An 18,702-nucleotide genomic window follows, 5' to 3' on the forward strand; every position below is an offset into this window, starting at 1 on the left:
AGTCCTATTTACAACTGCATCAAAAAGAATAAAATACCTAGGAATAAATTTAACCAAGGAGGTGAAAGACCTATACTCTGAAAAGTACAAGACATTGATGAAAGAAATTGAAGATGAAAGAAATGGAAACATATAATATGTTCATGGATTGGAAGAATTAATATTGTTAAAATGTCCATACTATGAAAAGTAATCTACAGATTCAAGGCAACCCCTATCAAAATATCCATAGCATTTTTCACAGAACTAGAACAAATAATCCTAAAATTTGTGTGGAACCAAAAAGACCTCAAATAGCCAAAACAATCTTGAGAAAAAACAAAGCAAGAGTTACCACACTCCTGGATTTCAAACTATAATACAAAGCTATAGTAATCAAAACAGTACAGTATGGGCACAAAAATAGACACATAGATCAATGAAATGGAATAGAGAGCTGAGAAACAAACCCTTATATGGTCAATTATTCTAGAATAAATGAGACAAGAGTATACAATGGGGAAAAGAGAGACTCTTCAATAAATGGTGCTGGGAAAACTGGACAGCTACATATACAAGAATGAGATTAGAACATTTCCTTACACTATAAACAAAAATAAAATAAAAATGGATTAAATACCTAAATGTAAGACCTGAAACCATAGAATTCCTAGAAGAGAAAATAGAACACTCTTTGGCATAAATCTCAGTAATTAAAAAACTTTGTCTCCTAAGGCAAAAGAAATAAAAGCAAAAAGAAACAAATGGAACCTAATTAAACTTAAAAGCTTTTTAAAAAATTGAGGTATAGTGATGTACAGTATTATATGTTACAGGTTGCAACATAGTGATTCACAGTTTTTAAAGGGTATACTCCACTTATAGTTATTATAAAATATTGACTATATTCCCTGTATAATATATCCTTGTAGCTTATTTATTTTATACATAAAAGTTTGTACCTCTTAATCCCCTCCTCCTCTTGCCCCTCCCCCCTTCTCTCTCCCTGCTGGTAACCACTAGTTTGTTTTCCATATCTGTGAATCTGTTTCTTTTAAACTTAAACGCTTTTGCACAGCAAAGGAAACCATCACCAAAATGAAAAGACAACCTATGAAATGAGAGAAAGTATTTGCAAATGATATGAGTGACAAGGAGTTAATATCCAAAATATATAAACAGCTCATACAACTCAATATCAAAAATAAAAACAACTCAATCAAAAAATATGCAGAAGACCTGAATAGACATTTTTCCAAAGAAGACACAGTGACTAGTGGGCACATGAAAAGATGCTCCACATCACTAATTATTAGAGGAATGCAAATCAAAACAACAATGAGATACCACCTCACATCTGTCAGAATGGCTATCATCGAAATGATCACAAATAACAAATGTTGGCAAGGATGTGGAGAAAAGGGAAACCTTGTACATTGTTGGTGGGAATGTAAATTGGTGTAGCCACTATGAAACAGTATAGAGGTTCCTCAAAAAACTAAAAATAGCACTCCTATATGATCCAGCAATTCCTTTCCTGGGTATATATCTGGAAAAAATAAAAACACTAATTTGAAAAGATACATGTACCCCAATGTTCATATGTTCATAGTCATTTACAATAGCCAAGATATGGAAGCAACCCTAGTGTCCATCAACAGACAAATGGATAAAGAAAAAGTGGTATGTGTATATATATATATATATATATATATATATATATATATATATATATATATATTTACACATGGGGAAAGGGAAGGGGGAGGGGCAAGAGAGAGGTGTGGGATTAAGAGATACAAACTACTATGTATAAAACATATAAGCAACAAGGATATATTGTACAGCACAGGGAATTACAGACATTATTTTGTAATAACTTTTAATGGAGTATAATCTATAAAAATACTGAATTCTATGCTGTACACCTGAAACTAATATAATATTGTAAATTACACTTCAGTAAAAAAATTCAAAGTAAAGATTGGCACTACTATAAACTCAAGAATAACAACCTCAAATGGGTACTCTATACTTCCAGGCAATTACCACATTTCTCTAGGAAGCTGGATTTCCCATTTTCCAAGACCTCTCTTTCTTCTCTTTCCTCAAATTTTCCACTCCTCTTTTGCTTCCTTTATTTTCAGATAATGAATTTGCCACAGAATTAGAAAAATTTGGTAAGAAAACAGCAGCCAATAGGCAGGAACTCCATATTTCCATCACCAAATTTACAAACCTACCTTCCTTTGCACCCATGTTATTCTTCTCTTTTGGTACAACAAAGGAAATATTCTTCCTATAAAACCAGATCATGTACATGTACTCTGGATCTCATCTTATGAACTCCATCCCTGTGATCCTCTCTTATACATCATCATTTTGACCTTTCCTCTATAATAATTCCTGTCAGCATTCAAATATACAATACTATAGTATAGTATATCTGGAGCCAAACTGCCTGATTTGCTTCCCTGCTTTTGCATTAAATAAATGCTATTGAGAGTTAATGCTTTGAGATATACTATGTATACTCTTCCTTTTCTATATATCTTTTTTGTCTGTCCATCCCCACCCATTATGTAAACCTCCTCTCAATACATTCAGATTTAATAGTATTCTATTAATTTCATCCTGAAGAAATATTTTCCAGGGCATTCTGATCTACTTCCATTTGGATAGGTTTTTCTCCAGCCTGTTGCATGTCTGTCATTTTGATATCTGCCTTTATCATCCTACTGGGAAAAATCCTTTCACCTCTTTCTTTTGTTGTATTACCTAGATCTCATATCTTCTTCCTCTTTCTTGAGTTAGCTCTTTTATTTTATCAAAACACATTCTCCAGTAGCTTCCTGAGAAAGAGCGCATAGGCTCTTATATGTCTGAAAATATCTTTTATTCCATCCACATGTTTGATTGATAATTTGGCTGGGTATAGAATTTTAGATTAATGTCTGCTAGCTTTCAGTGTTGCTGTTGAAAAGCCCAAAGCATTTATGATTCTAAATTTAGGGCTTTCTCTTTGTTTCCAGTATTCTCAAATTTTCATGATGATGTGTTTTGGAGTGGATCTATGTACTACGTTGGGTACTTGGTGAGTCCTTCCAATCTAGAATCTCATGACCTGCAGTTCTAGGACATTTTCTTGAACTATTAGTTGTTGGATTCCTTCCCTCCATTTTCTCTGTTCTTTCTTTTTGAAACTTCCACTATTTGGATGTTGGACCTCCTGGACCTCTATCTCTCTGTTATTGGGAGCTTTCTTAAAATTTACCTACAGCTTTCTGTTGCATTTTCTTTCTGCTATTGTATTTTTAATTTCCAATTATTACTGTTTGCTTTTGAATTTTTATCATATTTTTCTGTAGTTTCATCGATGCAAAATCTTCTCTTACTACTTTAAGAATATATGTGTAAATACAATGTTAGTATTTTTCTGTCACCATAGCCTCTGTTTATTCCATGTTATTTTTTTTTCCTAAGTTTGTTTTCAGTTTTGCATTTCTTATTAAAGAGTATCTTCAGATGTCTGATGATTCTTGACTATCCACTCAAATTTAAGAATTTGGCAAAAACTAAGTTTTGTGGTGTGGATGGGGCTGGTTTACTGTGGAATTTACTGTAGAGTGATCACGTAGGGCCAGCTGGTTGGAAAATATTTCATGTCAATATCGTTAGTCTTTTTTGTTGGTGTGGTTCCTCAGAGAAAAGTTTTCCAAAATCCTGCCTGAAGGGCATAATTCTGGCAGCTAGCATTCTTGGAGCCTAGTGGCAGAAGAAGGTTTTTTGTCTCAACATCCAGCATATAAAAACACTGCGTCATCCTCTTTATTTTAGTACAGAGACCCTCTGTTTTGCCCTCAACTAGAGGCGATGTAGCAAGCACTTAGTTGCTCAGAGTGAGAGAGGAGATCTGAAAGGTATATTTCTTAACCAGATTCTCCGTTTTCATGATTTTTTTCCACCCCTGTTTCCAGAGGTATTAACACCACCAATTCCTGAATTTGAGGGGCACTCCATGGAAAAATAGGGTTGCTGCCTTAGGATTCAGCTTTTTCAAATCTGCTAGGTCAGTTATCACTCATCCAACTCCTGGCTATCTTCCAAAATTTTGTTGGTATTATTTATCATCTCTTTGTCCTTGAGAGTTTCTGCCTTTTAAAATCCCATAATTATCATTTAATGCAGTTTTGGGAGAGTAGACGACCAATGAATATGTTCAACCTGCTATCTTTAACCAGACATCCTATTTACTCCAACCCACATCCATCTAGTTTCTTTCTCTACTATTTCCCTGAAATAGCTCTTAAGTTCATTAGTGAGCTCTAGGTTGCCTAATTCTATAGACTCCTCTAAGCTTCCTCTAATTTGATCTTTGTATAACATTCAACAAACAGTTCTGTTTCTTAAATAACCATTTCCTCTTGGATTTCATGACAAGAAATTCTTACACACCTCTGATCTCTTCTGAACTCTCAGTCATCCTTGGTGGCTCTTCTTCTTTAACAGACTTCTAAATGTTGGTAGTTTCTCTGTGGTTTAGTGATGAGCCTTCCTCTCTTTACACACTCTCTCTAGTTGATCTCTTCCATTCTTATATCTTGTAACTATTTATAGGTCAATAAATTGAAAATTTAGATCTTAATCTTTGGACATATTTTTTTAACTTCAGGCCTGCAGTTGCCTTTATGACATCTCCTTTCAGATGACTCACAAACATCTTAAACCTAACATGTCCAAAGTCGTATTTTCTCTCTTCCCTCCAAATATTCTTCCCCTCTATCTTCCATGGGTCAATAAATGTCACTTTCATCCACCAGATGCTTGAGTAAAAATCCTGAGAGACATTCTAGATGCATCCCTATTACTCTTCATGTCACCAAGTCCTGGAGATCCTATTTCCAAAATAAATCTTAAAACAATCCTCTTCTATTGACATTACCTAGTCCAAGCTATTATCCATTTATTAGCTTTTGATCCTTGAAGAAGTTATCAAACTTCTCTAATCCTCAGTAACCATATCTACAAAATACAGAATAATAATATCTATCTCATAGAGTTAATGTGAATATTACATGAGATAATACATGAAAATGTTCTGTACATTGTAAGCACTCAACAAATGCTATTATGATTATTATCACCATCATCATCACATATACATATTACTGCAGTAGCTTCCTCCTAACTGGTCCTCCACTTCCACTCTTGCCCCCTTAATCCATTCCCTACAGAGCAGTTAAAATAACTTGGAGAAACATAAATCTGATGCCTTCTTTAAAGTGCTTTGTCCTCCCAGTGCTCTTAGGATATTCCTAAATTACATGTTAACATCATTTGTTTATATGTTCATTCATTTAAATAAATACTGAATGCCTACTATATGTCTAGTACCTTATTAGGTGTTGAGAATAGAATGGTAATAAGAAATAACTGGTCCCTGCCCTCATGGACAAACTATTTGGGGACACACATAAAATAAGCAAATAAAATGTGGTAAATATGAATTAGGGTAAGTGCTTAATATAGCTTATAGATGCTGCTAATGTGAATACTTGCTTCTAAAACTTCATCTCATGTTCCTCTTTCCCTGCTTACCACACTATGGCCAGACTGGCCTGGAAAATATTTCATTTCCTCCTGCAACATAGTGTTTGCAAGTGTTATACCCCCTAATTAGAATGCTCTTCTTACTCATCAGCTAACTCCTATTCATGCGTCAGGTTTTAGCTCAAATGTCACTTTCTCAAAAAGGCTTTCCCAGATTAATCACTTTAGATTAGATTCTCCCACCCCATTATTCTCATCATAGCGCCTGCATTTCTATTTCTTTATAGCATTGTGTTTCCCCTCCCCTACCCCATGTATACCCAGCACCTAGCGCAGTTCCTAGAACAACATGAACATTCAAAAATGCTTATTGAGTGAATGACTATCCTTGTAATCCTGAGGTAGTTGATACCATATGGTACAAGAAGTAAAATTAAAGAAAACTGCTTAACAATTGATCTGAGATAAATTGACTTTAGCTGTTTCTAGCCAAATTCAAGATCATTTTCTCAGTCTTCACTGTTATAGAGTAAGAGTAAAAAAAAGATGGCTGGATGTTAAAGGAAGGGTCTAATGGGAAGAGTCACTTTGGCAGAAGGTGAACATAATTCAAAGTCTGTTCCTTAGTTTTGTAGGTTTAAAAAACTTGATTTGATTAGTTTATTCCATAATATTCAAGCTCTGGGAGAAGTAATTCAGTCTAATAAAATTCATATGAGAAAGATTTATCAATCCTAATACAAAGTATTTAAGTAGGAGCAAGTTTGGAATTCTATAGTTGTAAAGTTATGTACACAATTATGATGGATAATTTTGTGAAATATCCCACATAATAAACTCTAAAAATGATTCTTACTCTATGATAAAGGACACATTTTCTTTTTCTATTTAATTCAACATAAATATCCAACAGGATTGAAGTGAACTGTGTAAGACATATTCATTGTTACTTGATAAAGTACTTCTTCCTTTAAAATAAATACTGACAAATTCTCACTATCCCCCCCCTCCATTGTTGATGGTAAAATTATTATTATTATTTAAAATAAATTTATTTTATTTTTATTTATTTTTGGCTGCATTAGGTCTTTGTTGCTGCACGCGGGCTTTCGCTAGTTGTGGCGAGTGGGGGCCACTCCTCGTTGTAGTGTGCAGGCTTCTCTTATTGCAGAACACGGGCTCTAGGCGTGTGGGTTTCAGTAGTTGTGGTGCGCAGGCTCAGTAGTTGTGGCGCGCAGGCTCTAGAGCGCAGGCTCAGTAGCTGTGGTGCATGGGCTCAGCTGCTCTGAGGCATGTGGGATCTTCCCAGACCAGGACTTGAACCCGTGTCCCCTGCATTGGCAGGTGGATTCCTAACCACCGTGCCACCAGAGAAGCCCTAAAATTATTAAATCATTTGCTTCATACCTGATATTTCCATTTCCAACATTATATCTTTTTTTTTAATAGACTTTTACTTTTTTTTTTAAGTATTTGTTTATTTATTTATTTATCTATGGCTGTGTTGGGTCTTCGTTTCCGTGCGAGGGCTTTCTCTAGTTGTGGCGAGCAGGGACCACTCTTCATCGCGGTGCGCGGGCCTCTCACTATCGCGGCCTCTCTTGTGGAGCACAGGCTCCAGACGCGTAGGCTCAGTAATTGTGGCTCACGGGCCCAGCTGCTCCGCGGCACGTGGGATCTTCCCAGACCAGGGCTCGAACCCGTGTGCCCTGCATTGGCAGGTAGATTCTCAACCACTGTGCCACCAGGGAAGCCCTATATCTTTTTTTAAAACACATTTTATGGTAGTTTTTTTTTTAATATCATAAAAAGTGTGGCTGTGGACCTCCATTTCCAGTAATGTTGGGCTAGGCATTCAGACAAACCCTTCTTGCTGAAGCAGTGGAAAGCCAAAAACAGTGAAGAATTTGAAGAACTGCCAGGCCTGTATAAGGATGAGGATAGAAGTCGGGTGTGATGCAACCGACATTTGGGACCACTTTTATTCTGGAGACATTCCTCTATTCCAGGATGGGTGGCTGAGATGCTGAGGGATGCTTCTGATAGCTCCACAGAAGCAAGGGATCAGAGACTGGAGTCCAGGATCCACTAATGGTTGGGACCTAGTGAAGCACACTCACTGCAGGTTAGGACCTCAAAGAGCTGTACCCCAGGAGTGAGCATGAATTCTCCCAGCACTGGGATGGGGACTAGCTCTGTTGGACTTACTAAGTTATGGTTATGTCTATATACTCTACTTTGTGAGCCAGTTAAGAGGCTATCAGGAATAATGTTGTCTATATTTTGTATTTAACCTCAGCATTGATTTTGAACTTGACTCCTGAGTAAGCTTCAACTCCAAATTAACAGCTTTCGGCCTACTGCAATTATTCAAGAGGGCCATCATTAGGGTTTTAGACCTGGCCAAGTCACTGTGACACCTACTCTAATTATTAACAAGATTAATTAATGAAGCCCTTCAATTGAATACAGAGAAATGCCATCATAGTAAGATCAGAAAACTCTTCTTGTTATACAGAAGGAATTTTAGAAAGATAGAATGGCAGAGAAGCAGTTATGAGGAAGGCAGTTACTAAAGACAAAAGACTATTCTCAAAGCTGATTCCTCATGAATGCTTGATTTTTTATTAAACTCACACATATGGAAGTCATAAAAGTTTTAGTGAGTATAGGAAAATATGTTCATGATACCCTGGCACTTGATTTCATCTGATAAATACCCTCAAAATTTATAAACACAATAGAGACAAAGACAATCCAAGTCAGAACAAATTTTTAAAACATAAAATGTATTTGAGACGCTTTTCTATTCTTGAACCTCTCATTTTAGATTTAGAGATATAATAAACATAGTATATACTACTCCCAATTATTGAAGCCCTACTTTGTAGCCTCCACCTTATTACTAAATAAGAGTGTAAGCCATTCCTTTCCAAACACTAACTGGATGGTAAGAGCAGAAAAAGAGAGAAAAAAAAAAAAAGAAAGAAAACCACATGCTTTTTTTTTTCCTAGGGAAGAAGTTCTTTTTGTAATTATTCATTTCATAACTAGCATTTGAAACAAAATTTTCAAGATGTCACGGGCCTAATGACTTGTAGCTCTATTTTTCACTATGCAGGAGGTTACATCACAATACTTGACCTTAATATCAAAGCATCCCTTTCTATTTGTGTTAGGTTTTTAAGGTAAATTTTACTTTGTAATATTCACCCCTTACTGGTCTGAGTTCTTTCCTTCAGAGCCTCAGAGAATAAATGTACTTCAGAGCCTCGGAGAATAAATGTACTTCATCGTTTACACAACACTTTCCCAGATTTGAAGTTAGCCGTCACATCAATCTGAGACCCCTTTTCTCTTCTACAGGTAATTGTCTACAGTTCCTTCAGATATCCCATTACAGCTGTCAAACCTTAGATGTTCATCATGTTTTACAAGTAAAACCCTCATCCAAACCAATGCAATGTGACTAAAGCAGGATACATTAATACTATAGCTTCCTTTTTTCTAGATCTTTTAACTATTAAAATGCAACTATTTCTGCAACCGAAGTCATATCACTTCGGGATATGACTGTTGGGATCAGAATAATAGTTAAGTACTATTGCTATTTCTTCGTCGATTCAACTATAAAGCCAGGTTTTACTCATGCTGGACTCACATAATGTGTTGTGTTAGAACTTAAGGGCAGGGCTTCCCATTTATGAGTATTCAATCTTAGAATTTTTCAGCCTGTTGAGATTTTTGAATTGTCATCTATTGTTATCTATAACTTTAATAATTGTCTTTAAATAGTGGATGAAGACGGACTGCATGAGGCCAAGGATAAAGGACTGACATAAGCCATCAGAGGTCTCTGGAAGTTGACACTGATTCGTTTATATAACTGTGGTCATAGTTGTGGTTCTCAAATTTTTATTATCATCAAAATCATTTGGAGGGCTTGATAAACAGATTGTTGGTCTCATTTATTTCTGACTTCTGAGAATTTACATTTCTAAAAAGTTCCCAGGCAATGTGATGCACACACTTTGAGAAGCATTGCCTATGGGTAGTTAATTGTTCAACAAACTACCACCACATACCCCAGGAGACTCCTTACAAACCTTTTAATATGATGTTTGGCTTGACTTATTCTAAGGTTGGATTTATGTTGACCCCCAAAGATACATTTTTGTCCTGATGCACAAATTGATCAGATTGCATTATGGTTCCACTTCCATAATTTTTATGCTTTCATTGAGAAGGAAAGGGTAAGTAGTTCAGTTTAGTTAGAGAGCCGAAACTCTGGCCAATTCTAACTCCAGTGCTGTTTCAAATAAATGTTTAAATGTTGATATTATCAAAGATTAAATAAATTCTCCCAGAGAGATGTTGCAGTTTCCAAACAGATCTAAGTTCACACAGACCTCAGTCTATTACAAATGAAAGGGAACATTCAGCCTTTCCACTTTGACACTTTGTCAGCAACAGACATTGAATTACAACTTTCAGGAGCTGATTGCATACCAGAAAGTTTGGAGTCAAAGACGGGAAATTTCAAATGCCCTCTGGTGTTAAAAAGAAAAAACATTTTACTTTCTCTTATCCAAGTGGTTAAGACTCCACCTACAGAGTGAGATTTGGCAGATATTGGTACATAAGTCAAAGCAGTGATGATAAATATGTAACTTGACTGTAGCAGCTGTTCACTGGCCCTCTGCCCTCCCCAAAATATGCTCAGACAACAATATTTTCACTTCATTTATTCCTTCAAAACAAGTCAATTCATACAATATTTATGTATTTAAAATTATACACATCATAAAATCAATGCATCTTAATGACAATGGCAAAATCACATAAGAGTTGTACAAAATGAAAGTAGACATCTCCCAAGTAGCAGCAGTGCGTTAACTTCGAAAAAATGCTGGCAAATAGACAAAATATTTTTAAAACAAGAAAGCACTGTCCATCTTCATTAAGAAAAAATATTTTCTTATGCCAAGTGAAACAGTACTTTGTTCTGTTTGTCCTTCCCTATACTTTTCAAGTCATATTTTAAAGCTCTAAATTTGACAGATTTATGGGTTTCTTCTTGCTTCAAGAATTTCAACCTCTACTGCATTAATACAGGAAATATAGGACTATTGTCATTCTCTATTCCTTTTGACAAACTATATGTACTTATTCTGTATTTTAAACTTAATACTTTTTTAAAGGAAAAAAAGTTACTCTTTGCTAAGGAAATTATATTTCTTGTAAACAGCTTATGTGATGAATGGCACCAAGGTGAGCTGGAAAACTGACAAGAATTAGGTGCCCTGGTCCTTTTAAGTAACTTACAGGCTACAACTAACTACATATCCTATACCAGTATAGAGTCACGCTCATGTAATCTTAGTAGGAATTGTAAACCTTTCTTAGGTTAACCTGTTTGCCTACAACATAACTAAATCATATCTTCACTCTCCCTAAACTCTTAGACATAGATTTGTATTTTTAAAAACAAGTATAAAAAAGCATTATAGCAAAATCCTTGTAGTCATGGTTTATACTGTACTGACAAGCCTTTCCATTACGGTCTTGCTACATTCTATGCCAAGAAATGGGGGAGGAGGGTTAAGGTGACACAAAGACATAAGGCACTGCTTGAAAAATTTTCTGAAAAGCATAATTCAAGACTAGGAATGCATTTGAGGATCTCTTCTGTTTATGTGGCACTTTATCTTCTTGCCCCTTTCTCCCTTTACTCTGAAACAGCACGGCAGGGTTACCAATCTCCTCTAAATTCTATCAACCAAGACCTAAAGCAGCACCCCACAATTCAATATCAATGTAATAATTTCTTCAAAGTCAAATACGCAAAGCACTGTAAACAAAATGCCAGCTAATTTCTGGAGAAGGAAAAAAAAAAACCAAACGCTTTTCCACAATTAGGGAAGTTTTATAATCCTTTTAAGTTGGATGAAATGTGCTGAAATACCATAACTCTTAGTAAGAAAACATCTTTAGTTAATAAACTAGTTTATTCAAATCAAGTGTTTCACTTTAGACTTAATGATGTTGCTTACACATGATGCTTTTAAGGCCTTTGACTCAAAAATCAGCTCAAAATCGTAAGTTTGCTTAGAAACAAATGAAGGGTTTTAAGAATCTAATCTTTTCAAAGTTGTAGTAGTCATCTTTGTGCTACAAGGACAAATTTGAATACTGTATTGTACAATGAATAAAGAACAATCACATTATAGAAATAAGTAACACTTTGAATGCTAGGGCACAGAGCATGCTCCTAATAGTTACTGAAATGGAGTTCTACTGTTACCAAAACACCAGAATGTTGTACCATTGGATACACTATTCACTGATGGTAATTGTTGATTAAGAAGAACTGATAGTTGGCAGTTCCAGAATTATATTTTAATGTCTTTGACAAGGTTCCCGGAGAGGGCTAACATGTAAACTTTTATTTCATATTTTTAAAGTGCTGTAAATAATAACAAATGTGTGTTCTCAATACATGAAAGAACATAAAAAACTTAATAAATGAAAGTTTAGGAAGGCCACCTGACACATAATGAAAAAAAAAAATCACTCTGCTGCTAATCTTCTACACTCCCTATTCAATTTTTTCAAAAAAGACATAGAAAACTATGTTCAGTTAGGGCAACTTGCAACATTCATGTTTTAATGCCTACATAAGATAGAAAGAATAAGCTAGACATGCAAGTTAGGCGCATTTACGGGCATGTATAGATAAATAATATGTTAATTCATTCCTGATTATGATTTTGCTGGAACTTGAACTTCATGGAATAATCAAGTGGTATGACTATATTAGTTTTTGCCAAAAGGGTCAAGCTGACCAGCCCCCAAACCTTTCAAGGGTATCACTTGACTGTGCCCATTATCCATTCATGGGAAACAATTAAGAAATCAACCATGAACCACTAACAGAAGATGTACCATACTGATGTCTTCACATGGCTATCACATCACAAAATTCCCAGAGATATTAATTTTAACTTCTGAAATCACTCTATCTATCTAGAAGTACATTCATTGCCCTACATCTAATCTTTAAATCCAAAGAAGAGTAAGAAAAAGAAGAATAAGGGAAAGGAGGAGTGGGGGATGGGAAAGCACAATCTTCATTCATTCTGCTACCAATGTAAACTATCCTCGTTTTAATTAAAAAAAAAAAAATCTTGTATGGCAGTCAAAAACTGAATGAATAGGAAGAGGGGTTTCACTCTGCTCAAGAGCAAATTTAAGAAAAAGTTTCTTTTAATCTTGTTGCAAGATTTCAAAATTCTCAAGATTAGACTTTACAGACATTAATAAACTAATTTCAAGAGTATAAGAAGTGCAATTAAAAAAATCTAAGTTCTGTGAGGCTTACAAGCTTGAGTTCAGAGTTAGCACAAGATTAGGTTTTTAAATCCTCAATAATTAAATGATCTGCAAATAGTGCTTCATCTTGAATTTCCCATGATCAGAACATTACTTAAAAGTCCTAGTGCTGAATTTCAGCAGCTGATTAATTTAAAAAGTCATTACTGAGAGCGATCTATCAGTGTCCAACTGAAGAATGCACAACCTAATTAACAGGTAAAACAGAATAAACTAAGAGTCCCTGAATAAATATTTGACTTGTTATAAAAGCATAAGCTTAAATATGCAAACAAAACCACTTAAAATAACAGGTTTCATTTTATAAAATATCAGGTTCTATTTCTTTCCATTTGTTAAATTGGAAATTTGTTAAATTAAAATCAAATGCATTGACTGAAAAATTATATATATATATATATATATCACTTTGCTGTACACCTGAAACTAACACAACATTGTAAATCAACTATATATACTTCAATAAAAAATTTTAAAAAAATCAAATATATTGATAGATAAAGGATACTCAATTTTAAAGCAACAGAAATTTATGCTGGGAAACATCAATATATGCCTGACATTATAAATTACTCAATAAATATCTGTTGCATGAATAGACTTCTCTAAAATTCCAGTAAGTAAGTATCAAGTTTGGCCCCTGAAATACTTAAGAAAGGAAGGCAAGGTTTATGAATAATGATGCATAAAGCTCAATTTGATGGGTGCTACCCAGTGGTATACTCTTAACCTACAGCTTTAAATTTAATATTTTCTGGGGGAAATAAGATACAAAATCCTTTTAGACCTGATGACAGACAGGTACAAAGAGATTTTCAATCATATTCATTTGTACACATTATGATTGCCAAACATTAAGTTTCACAAACTCACAAGTGCTATTTTTAAGGTTTAGTTAAATAGAAAATTAAACACTTTTAAGTTACAGTGACCACAATAACTTATAATGCCTAAAAGACCTATTCACACAAAAGGTACTCAAGAAATGTCATCTAATGATTTCAAGCATATTTTGTAAATTGTTCCTTAAAGGTACATTTCTCCTAAATTGTTTAAATATTCCTTAATTTTATATGGCTATCTCTACCAAGTGAAAGTGCTAAAAGTAAATCTCAATTTTGAAACATTTGCCAAGAAGATATGCTAAAATATGTATGTGCTTTAAAGTATACCATTGGGTTTTTTTTTTGGTCACGCCACGTGGCTTGTGGGACCTTAGTTCCCCAACCAAGGATTGAACTCGCGCCCTTGGCAATGAAAGCACGGAGTCCTAACCACTGGACCGCCAGGGAATTCCCATACCATTGGTTTTCTAAGTGAGATACTTAATCAAAAATGAGACCAAGATAATAAAACTTTACAACATTAGGCCTCTTCACATTATGTAAGATAATACATAACAAATTATAATTTAGCATCCCTGATCGTCAGAAGAATTAAGAAAAGAGGTAGAAAACTTTTATCTGGAAGATCTCATAGTGAAGCTAAGTTTTAGAGGGTGTGCCTTGTGGATTAGCCCACCAAGCAAATGGCTACACATCTAATATCAGTAAGAAGCAGAATTCTGAGAAGGATGAATAAGGCAAAGATTTAAAAACTGTCATATTTTGTAAGTGAAACAAATTCATTCAATATTATTATCCCGATTACTTTAAAACTCTGCAAAAGTCAAGGTAAAAGATGGTGGATAAAAGTGCTAATTTTCAGAGACATGAAATCATTTAAAAGAGCATTAGTGGTGGGATAAGGCTAGCATGAAAACAAATTCTGTTTAGGTAGCCAAAGATCTCATAAAAACCAAACCAAAGCATGTTATAATTTTAGATGAAAAGTTTTTTTAGGAGTTGGAGGAAGTGCTCTTAACAAAAAGCTGAGGAAATCAAATCCCTCCAGGCAAATCTTTAGGTAGAAAGGCAAAAATAGAGCATTCAAATTTCAAGGAACTTCAATTAAAAAAAATATCCTGTTTAATTTTAAAGTTTTATCCAATGCGACAAAGATGAATAAATGAGTTGCATTAAAACATGAGGCCAACGGTCTTTTAAAGCTTCAGTAATCTGCTCAGGCACCTCCTCCCTCACACATTCTACTTTTATAACACTAGAAATCCTTAACTGGGCACTATCAGTTCTTGTTGTTAGGTAACATTCTCAAGGAGTAGACTCAACCCTGTAAAAATTGCTTGTTATGTACTTATAACTGGTGAAGTACACATCTATAAAGTCTACCAAGTTGCAATATAAAATCAGTTTTGACAGTTCTGAGTATCTTCATTTGAGGAATCAATTCATAATTTAGAAACTATTACCTCAATTTTTAAAAGGACTCAATTACCGGAGACACTGTGGTTTATGTCCGCTGGCCTCACCTGAGGCCTTTCCCATTACCCAAAATATGAAGTTGTTTTCTTCTACAAGTTAATGCTGCTGGGTGCTAGTTTATAATGCTAAAACTCAATCTTCAGGTTAGTGTCAGTAGGTAGCAAGGACCACCTATTCTGTCACCCCAGCAGAGAGAGGGCATGTATCACCACTGTAGACACACATCTGTAAACTTGCACGCTAATTTTAATCTTAAAAAGGAATTCAGTGTCTTAGTGGCTTTAGGTTAAAAGGATGGTTCAAGCATTGTATCCTTTTGTTCTTTAGGGTTACGAATAGCTTATTGGAAAACCCAGAACCTTCTGGATTTGTGAGGTAGTAGGCTTCAATCCTCATCATGCATGGATCACACTTCTCCGAAGTTGGTATGGCCTGTCTCCTTGGCATGGTCCCTTGCTTCTGTGTGCCCCGTTAATCCCTTCTGACATACCATGCATCTCAGGGTGAAGCGGTTTACATCAGTAAATTGTCTCTTGCTTCTAGCTTCATCTGCTAATTCCAGTGCTTGCACAAGAACAATATCATCATTAGAGGAGAAAATGGTCAGAGGAGGGGTGTCTGGGTCAGGGAAGACACGCTGAAGCGGATCATAGTGGATGCCATCATAAATAAGCAGGACCCTTTTGGTATATCCTGCATCTTCCCCAAAACGATCAATTCGTACTGTCTGTGTATCCACCACACATATTTCGCATTGATAAAACTTAGACAAAATGGATATCTCAATAGCTCCACCCCAAGTATCACCCCTTTTGATCCAGTCACAGTACTCTTGATTTGTCTTTCCCAGTATTGCCTTGCTATAGAAGTCTGGATCACTTGCTACAATTTGTGCTATGAGGTGTCTCATCTCAGGGGCACAAGCTGGATTCAAGACTCCGCCTTCAACAACATAGTACACACTGGTAAAGAGGCAAGAGTTGTCTGCTGGGACCACCGCTCTGGTAAGCACAGGCAAAGTTTCCCTGATGTAACTAGGAGCACCATGTTTTGTAAATGCAGGTGACATTTTGGGCCTGGTTTGGTCTTCTTCAACAATCAGCATGTCTCCTGTCAAAAATAAAACAAATCCAGAACTGCAGAGAAAGTATAGATGAAATTGGGTGTTCACTAACCAAGGCTGTAAATTACAAACAAAAGGAGTTAAAGTATAAGCTGGGGTTACTAGGGAGAATACAGCTTTGCAAACATGTGACCAGTAACACTTTCTGTTCACTGGATCTTCATAAAGACGCAAATGGAACAAAGAGCAAAACACTTTAGGTTGCACCTCATTTAGTAAAGGGGCCTGAATTATACACCTTTATACTTGCTTAAAAAGATACATTTCAAGAACAAAATTTTCTTAAGCTTGCTGTCTGCAGTTTAAAAACACTTCCGAAAGGTGTTTGTCACAGACTCGGCCACTAGGGGGTTCTCTCCTTATGAAACTTACATACTTACCCTGTTCAGTGTTTACAGGATCCTTGATACAACAACGGAAAGCTTTTAATTACCATTATTGCTGTTCAAGTTTTAATACTGGACAGAAATAACTGCTGTTGTCTAGAACTTGAAAGGGCCTTTACTGGATGTGTCAGAGCAAACTCTAAAATGAATACAACTGTCAAAGTAAGTATATATGAAGGTGATTGCAAAAATGAACCAGGAAAGCAAAAAAGTATCCTACATCCTTCAGACCTGCTGTCTTCTTTCAGTGATATAGGGGAAAAGAGCCATCAGGACAGAGAAAATAGGTCCCATTTTTAAAATACTTTTGCGGACGCAGAGGGAAACAAAATGAATGAGACGTTTTCAAGAGATCAGAAGCGGATTGAGGAAAGGGGATTCCAAGCCTTTAGGCTTCTCACAGAGGCTGGGCCCTCCCTGCTAGACACTTGCCCTGGCCTCCGTCAGAGTCCTCTGTTCTTTAATCTTTCCTATCCTGTTCCTCCAAGCCCCCAGCTGACCCACACCACCTCGCCCTGTTTGTTCTCCCTTATGCCCCTCTCCGACCTCTCAGGACTAGCCTTGGCCTAGCCTCGATTACCTTACCTGACTGAATGGGCAAATCCCCCAGAATGGTATCCCCGTTGCTGAGGTCCAGGCACTCGGGCGGGTATCCGACGAGGATTCGCTGACAGCCGGGGGCGATCCCGGTGACGGCGGCAATTTGGTCCTGGAGTTCCCGCATCCGGGTCCGGCTGGACAACCCCTGCAAAACATGGGTGCCATCCTTGGCCTTGCAGCGGAGCCGCCACATCGTGTCGGTCCGGCCGCCCACAGGCCAGACACCCTTGGGGCCAGCTTTGGTCCCGGCAGCAGGTTGGCAGACGCTGCCGGAGTAAGAAGCCGGCGGGTGGACTCCAAAATAGCCACCCTTTGCCGGTCCAAACATCGCGAGATGTCGCTGGTTGTTACAGTTCTCGCGGTACTCTGCGGCTTCTGTTTTAGCACACTCTTAAAGTGATAACTGATTCTCACCATCTCCCCCTTCAGGAGGCAAAGGATGAAGATTTATCCGTATACCTAATGTACGACTGGTCTTGCTACCTGTAGAGCGAGTGAGGTACCCTCCGCGTCGGAAGCATATATGCTTAAGGGAAGAGAGTGGCGGAAGGAGTTCCTGAATCGAATACAGTGGAATGTAACCTTGCAATTAGGTCGGAAATTATTAAATTGGGGCTTCCAAACTACACCGGGAGAAACAGAATCATAGTTCGGAATGCAAACGAATGCCAAGAATGGTCTGTGACTCAAATGACCAGTTAAAGACAAATACTCGTGGCTAGACTCATGGCTGCAGCAAACATTGACTCATTGAGGTTAAGGGGGCCGGCAGACTGGCCTTTCCACCTCCATGAGACTGTAACTTGAAAACGTCCATTTGCCACATCAGAAAACGCAATATGAGGTCAGCATCTGGTCTGAGGGCAATTGCTACATTCAGGAGGTGGTGGCAGTATAAGGAGGAGGAATGAAGAAGGCCAACACGTGTCATCCAGATTCCAGTTCAGGACCTAGGTATACAAATACCAAGACGACTCCATTCCTGCCTTCAAAATGGCAAATTACTCACGTAATCGAGAGAGAGGGTGGGGTGTAAAGGACACATAACCACTGAATTTCATAGCAACGTGATAATGCTAGATTATGTGACCCTTTTCAACCCTGTATCCCTAAACAAAGGACTGTGCCTCGCAAATATGTGCTCAGTAAATACTTGCTGAATGGATAAAACGGAGTTGTATAGGCACAGAGAGGGCAACTGTGACATACTGGAGTTGTAAAAAGCTTCAAAGAGGAGGTACTATTTGAGCTGTTTTGAAGGATGAATTTAATCCCCAGGTGAAAGAGGAATAAAAGCATCTCTGAGTTTACCTCTCTTCCAAGAAATATGTACTCGTACTTTTTTTATCCT

General features: G+C 36.7%; 2 protein-coding genes across 2 annotated transcripts in view; both read right to left on the reverse strand.

Moving 5' to 3' along the window:
- C1H1orf116 (chromosome 1 C1orf116 homolog) overlaps positions 1–18,652 on the reverse strand; it is a 39,357-nt gene extending 20,705 nt beyond the window's left edge. The window contains exon 1 of the mRNA XM_036828266.1: positions 17,337–18,652. Coding sequence (XP_036684161.1) covers positions 17,337–17,768 — 432 coding nt within the window. The 5' untranslated portion in view covers positions 17,769–18,652. The remainder of the gene's footprint in view (positions 1–17,336) is intronic.
- On the reverse strand, positions 13,360–17,327 carry YOD1 (YOD1 deubiquitinase). The gene has a single exon (XM_036828440.1). It carries the CDS (start codon positions 16,345–16,347, stop codon positions 15,649–15,651), a length of 699 nt encoding a protein of 232 aa, XP_036684335.1. The 5' UTR covers positions 16,348–17,327; the 3' UTR covers positions 13,360–15,648.
- Positions 18,653–18,702: the final 50 nt, after the last annotated feature.

Source organism: Balaenoptera musculus, chromosome 1 (genome assembly GCF_009873245.2).
Source record: "Balaenoptera musculus isolate JJ_BM4_2016_0621 chromosome 1, mBalMus1.pri.v3, whole genome shotgun sequence".
Classification (NCBI taxonomy): domain Eukaryota; kingdom Metazoa; phylum Chordata; class Mammalia; order Artiodactyla; family Balaenopteridae; genus Balaenoptera; species Balaenoptera musculus.

Excerpts from the sequence above, each read along its gene's own strand:
- YOD1 (XM_036828440.1), bottom strand. The coding sequence starts at position 16,347 with ATGCTGATTGTTGAAGAAGACCAAACCAGGCCCAAAATGTCACCTGCA.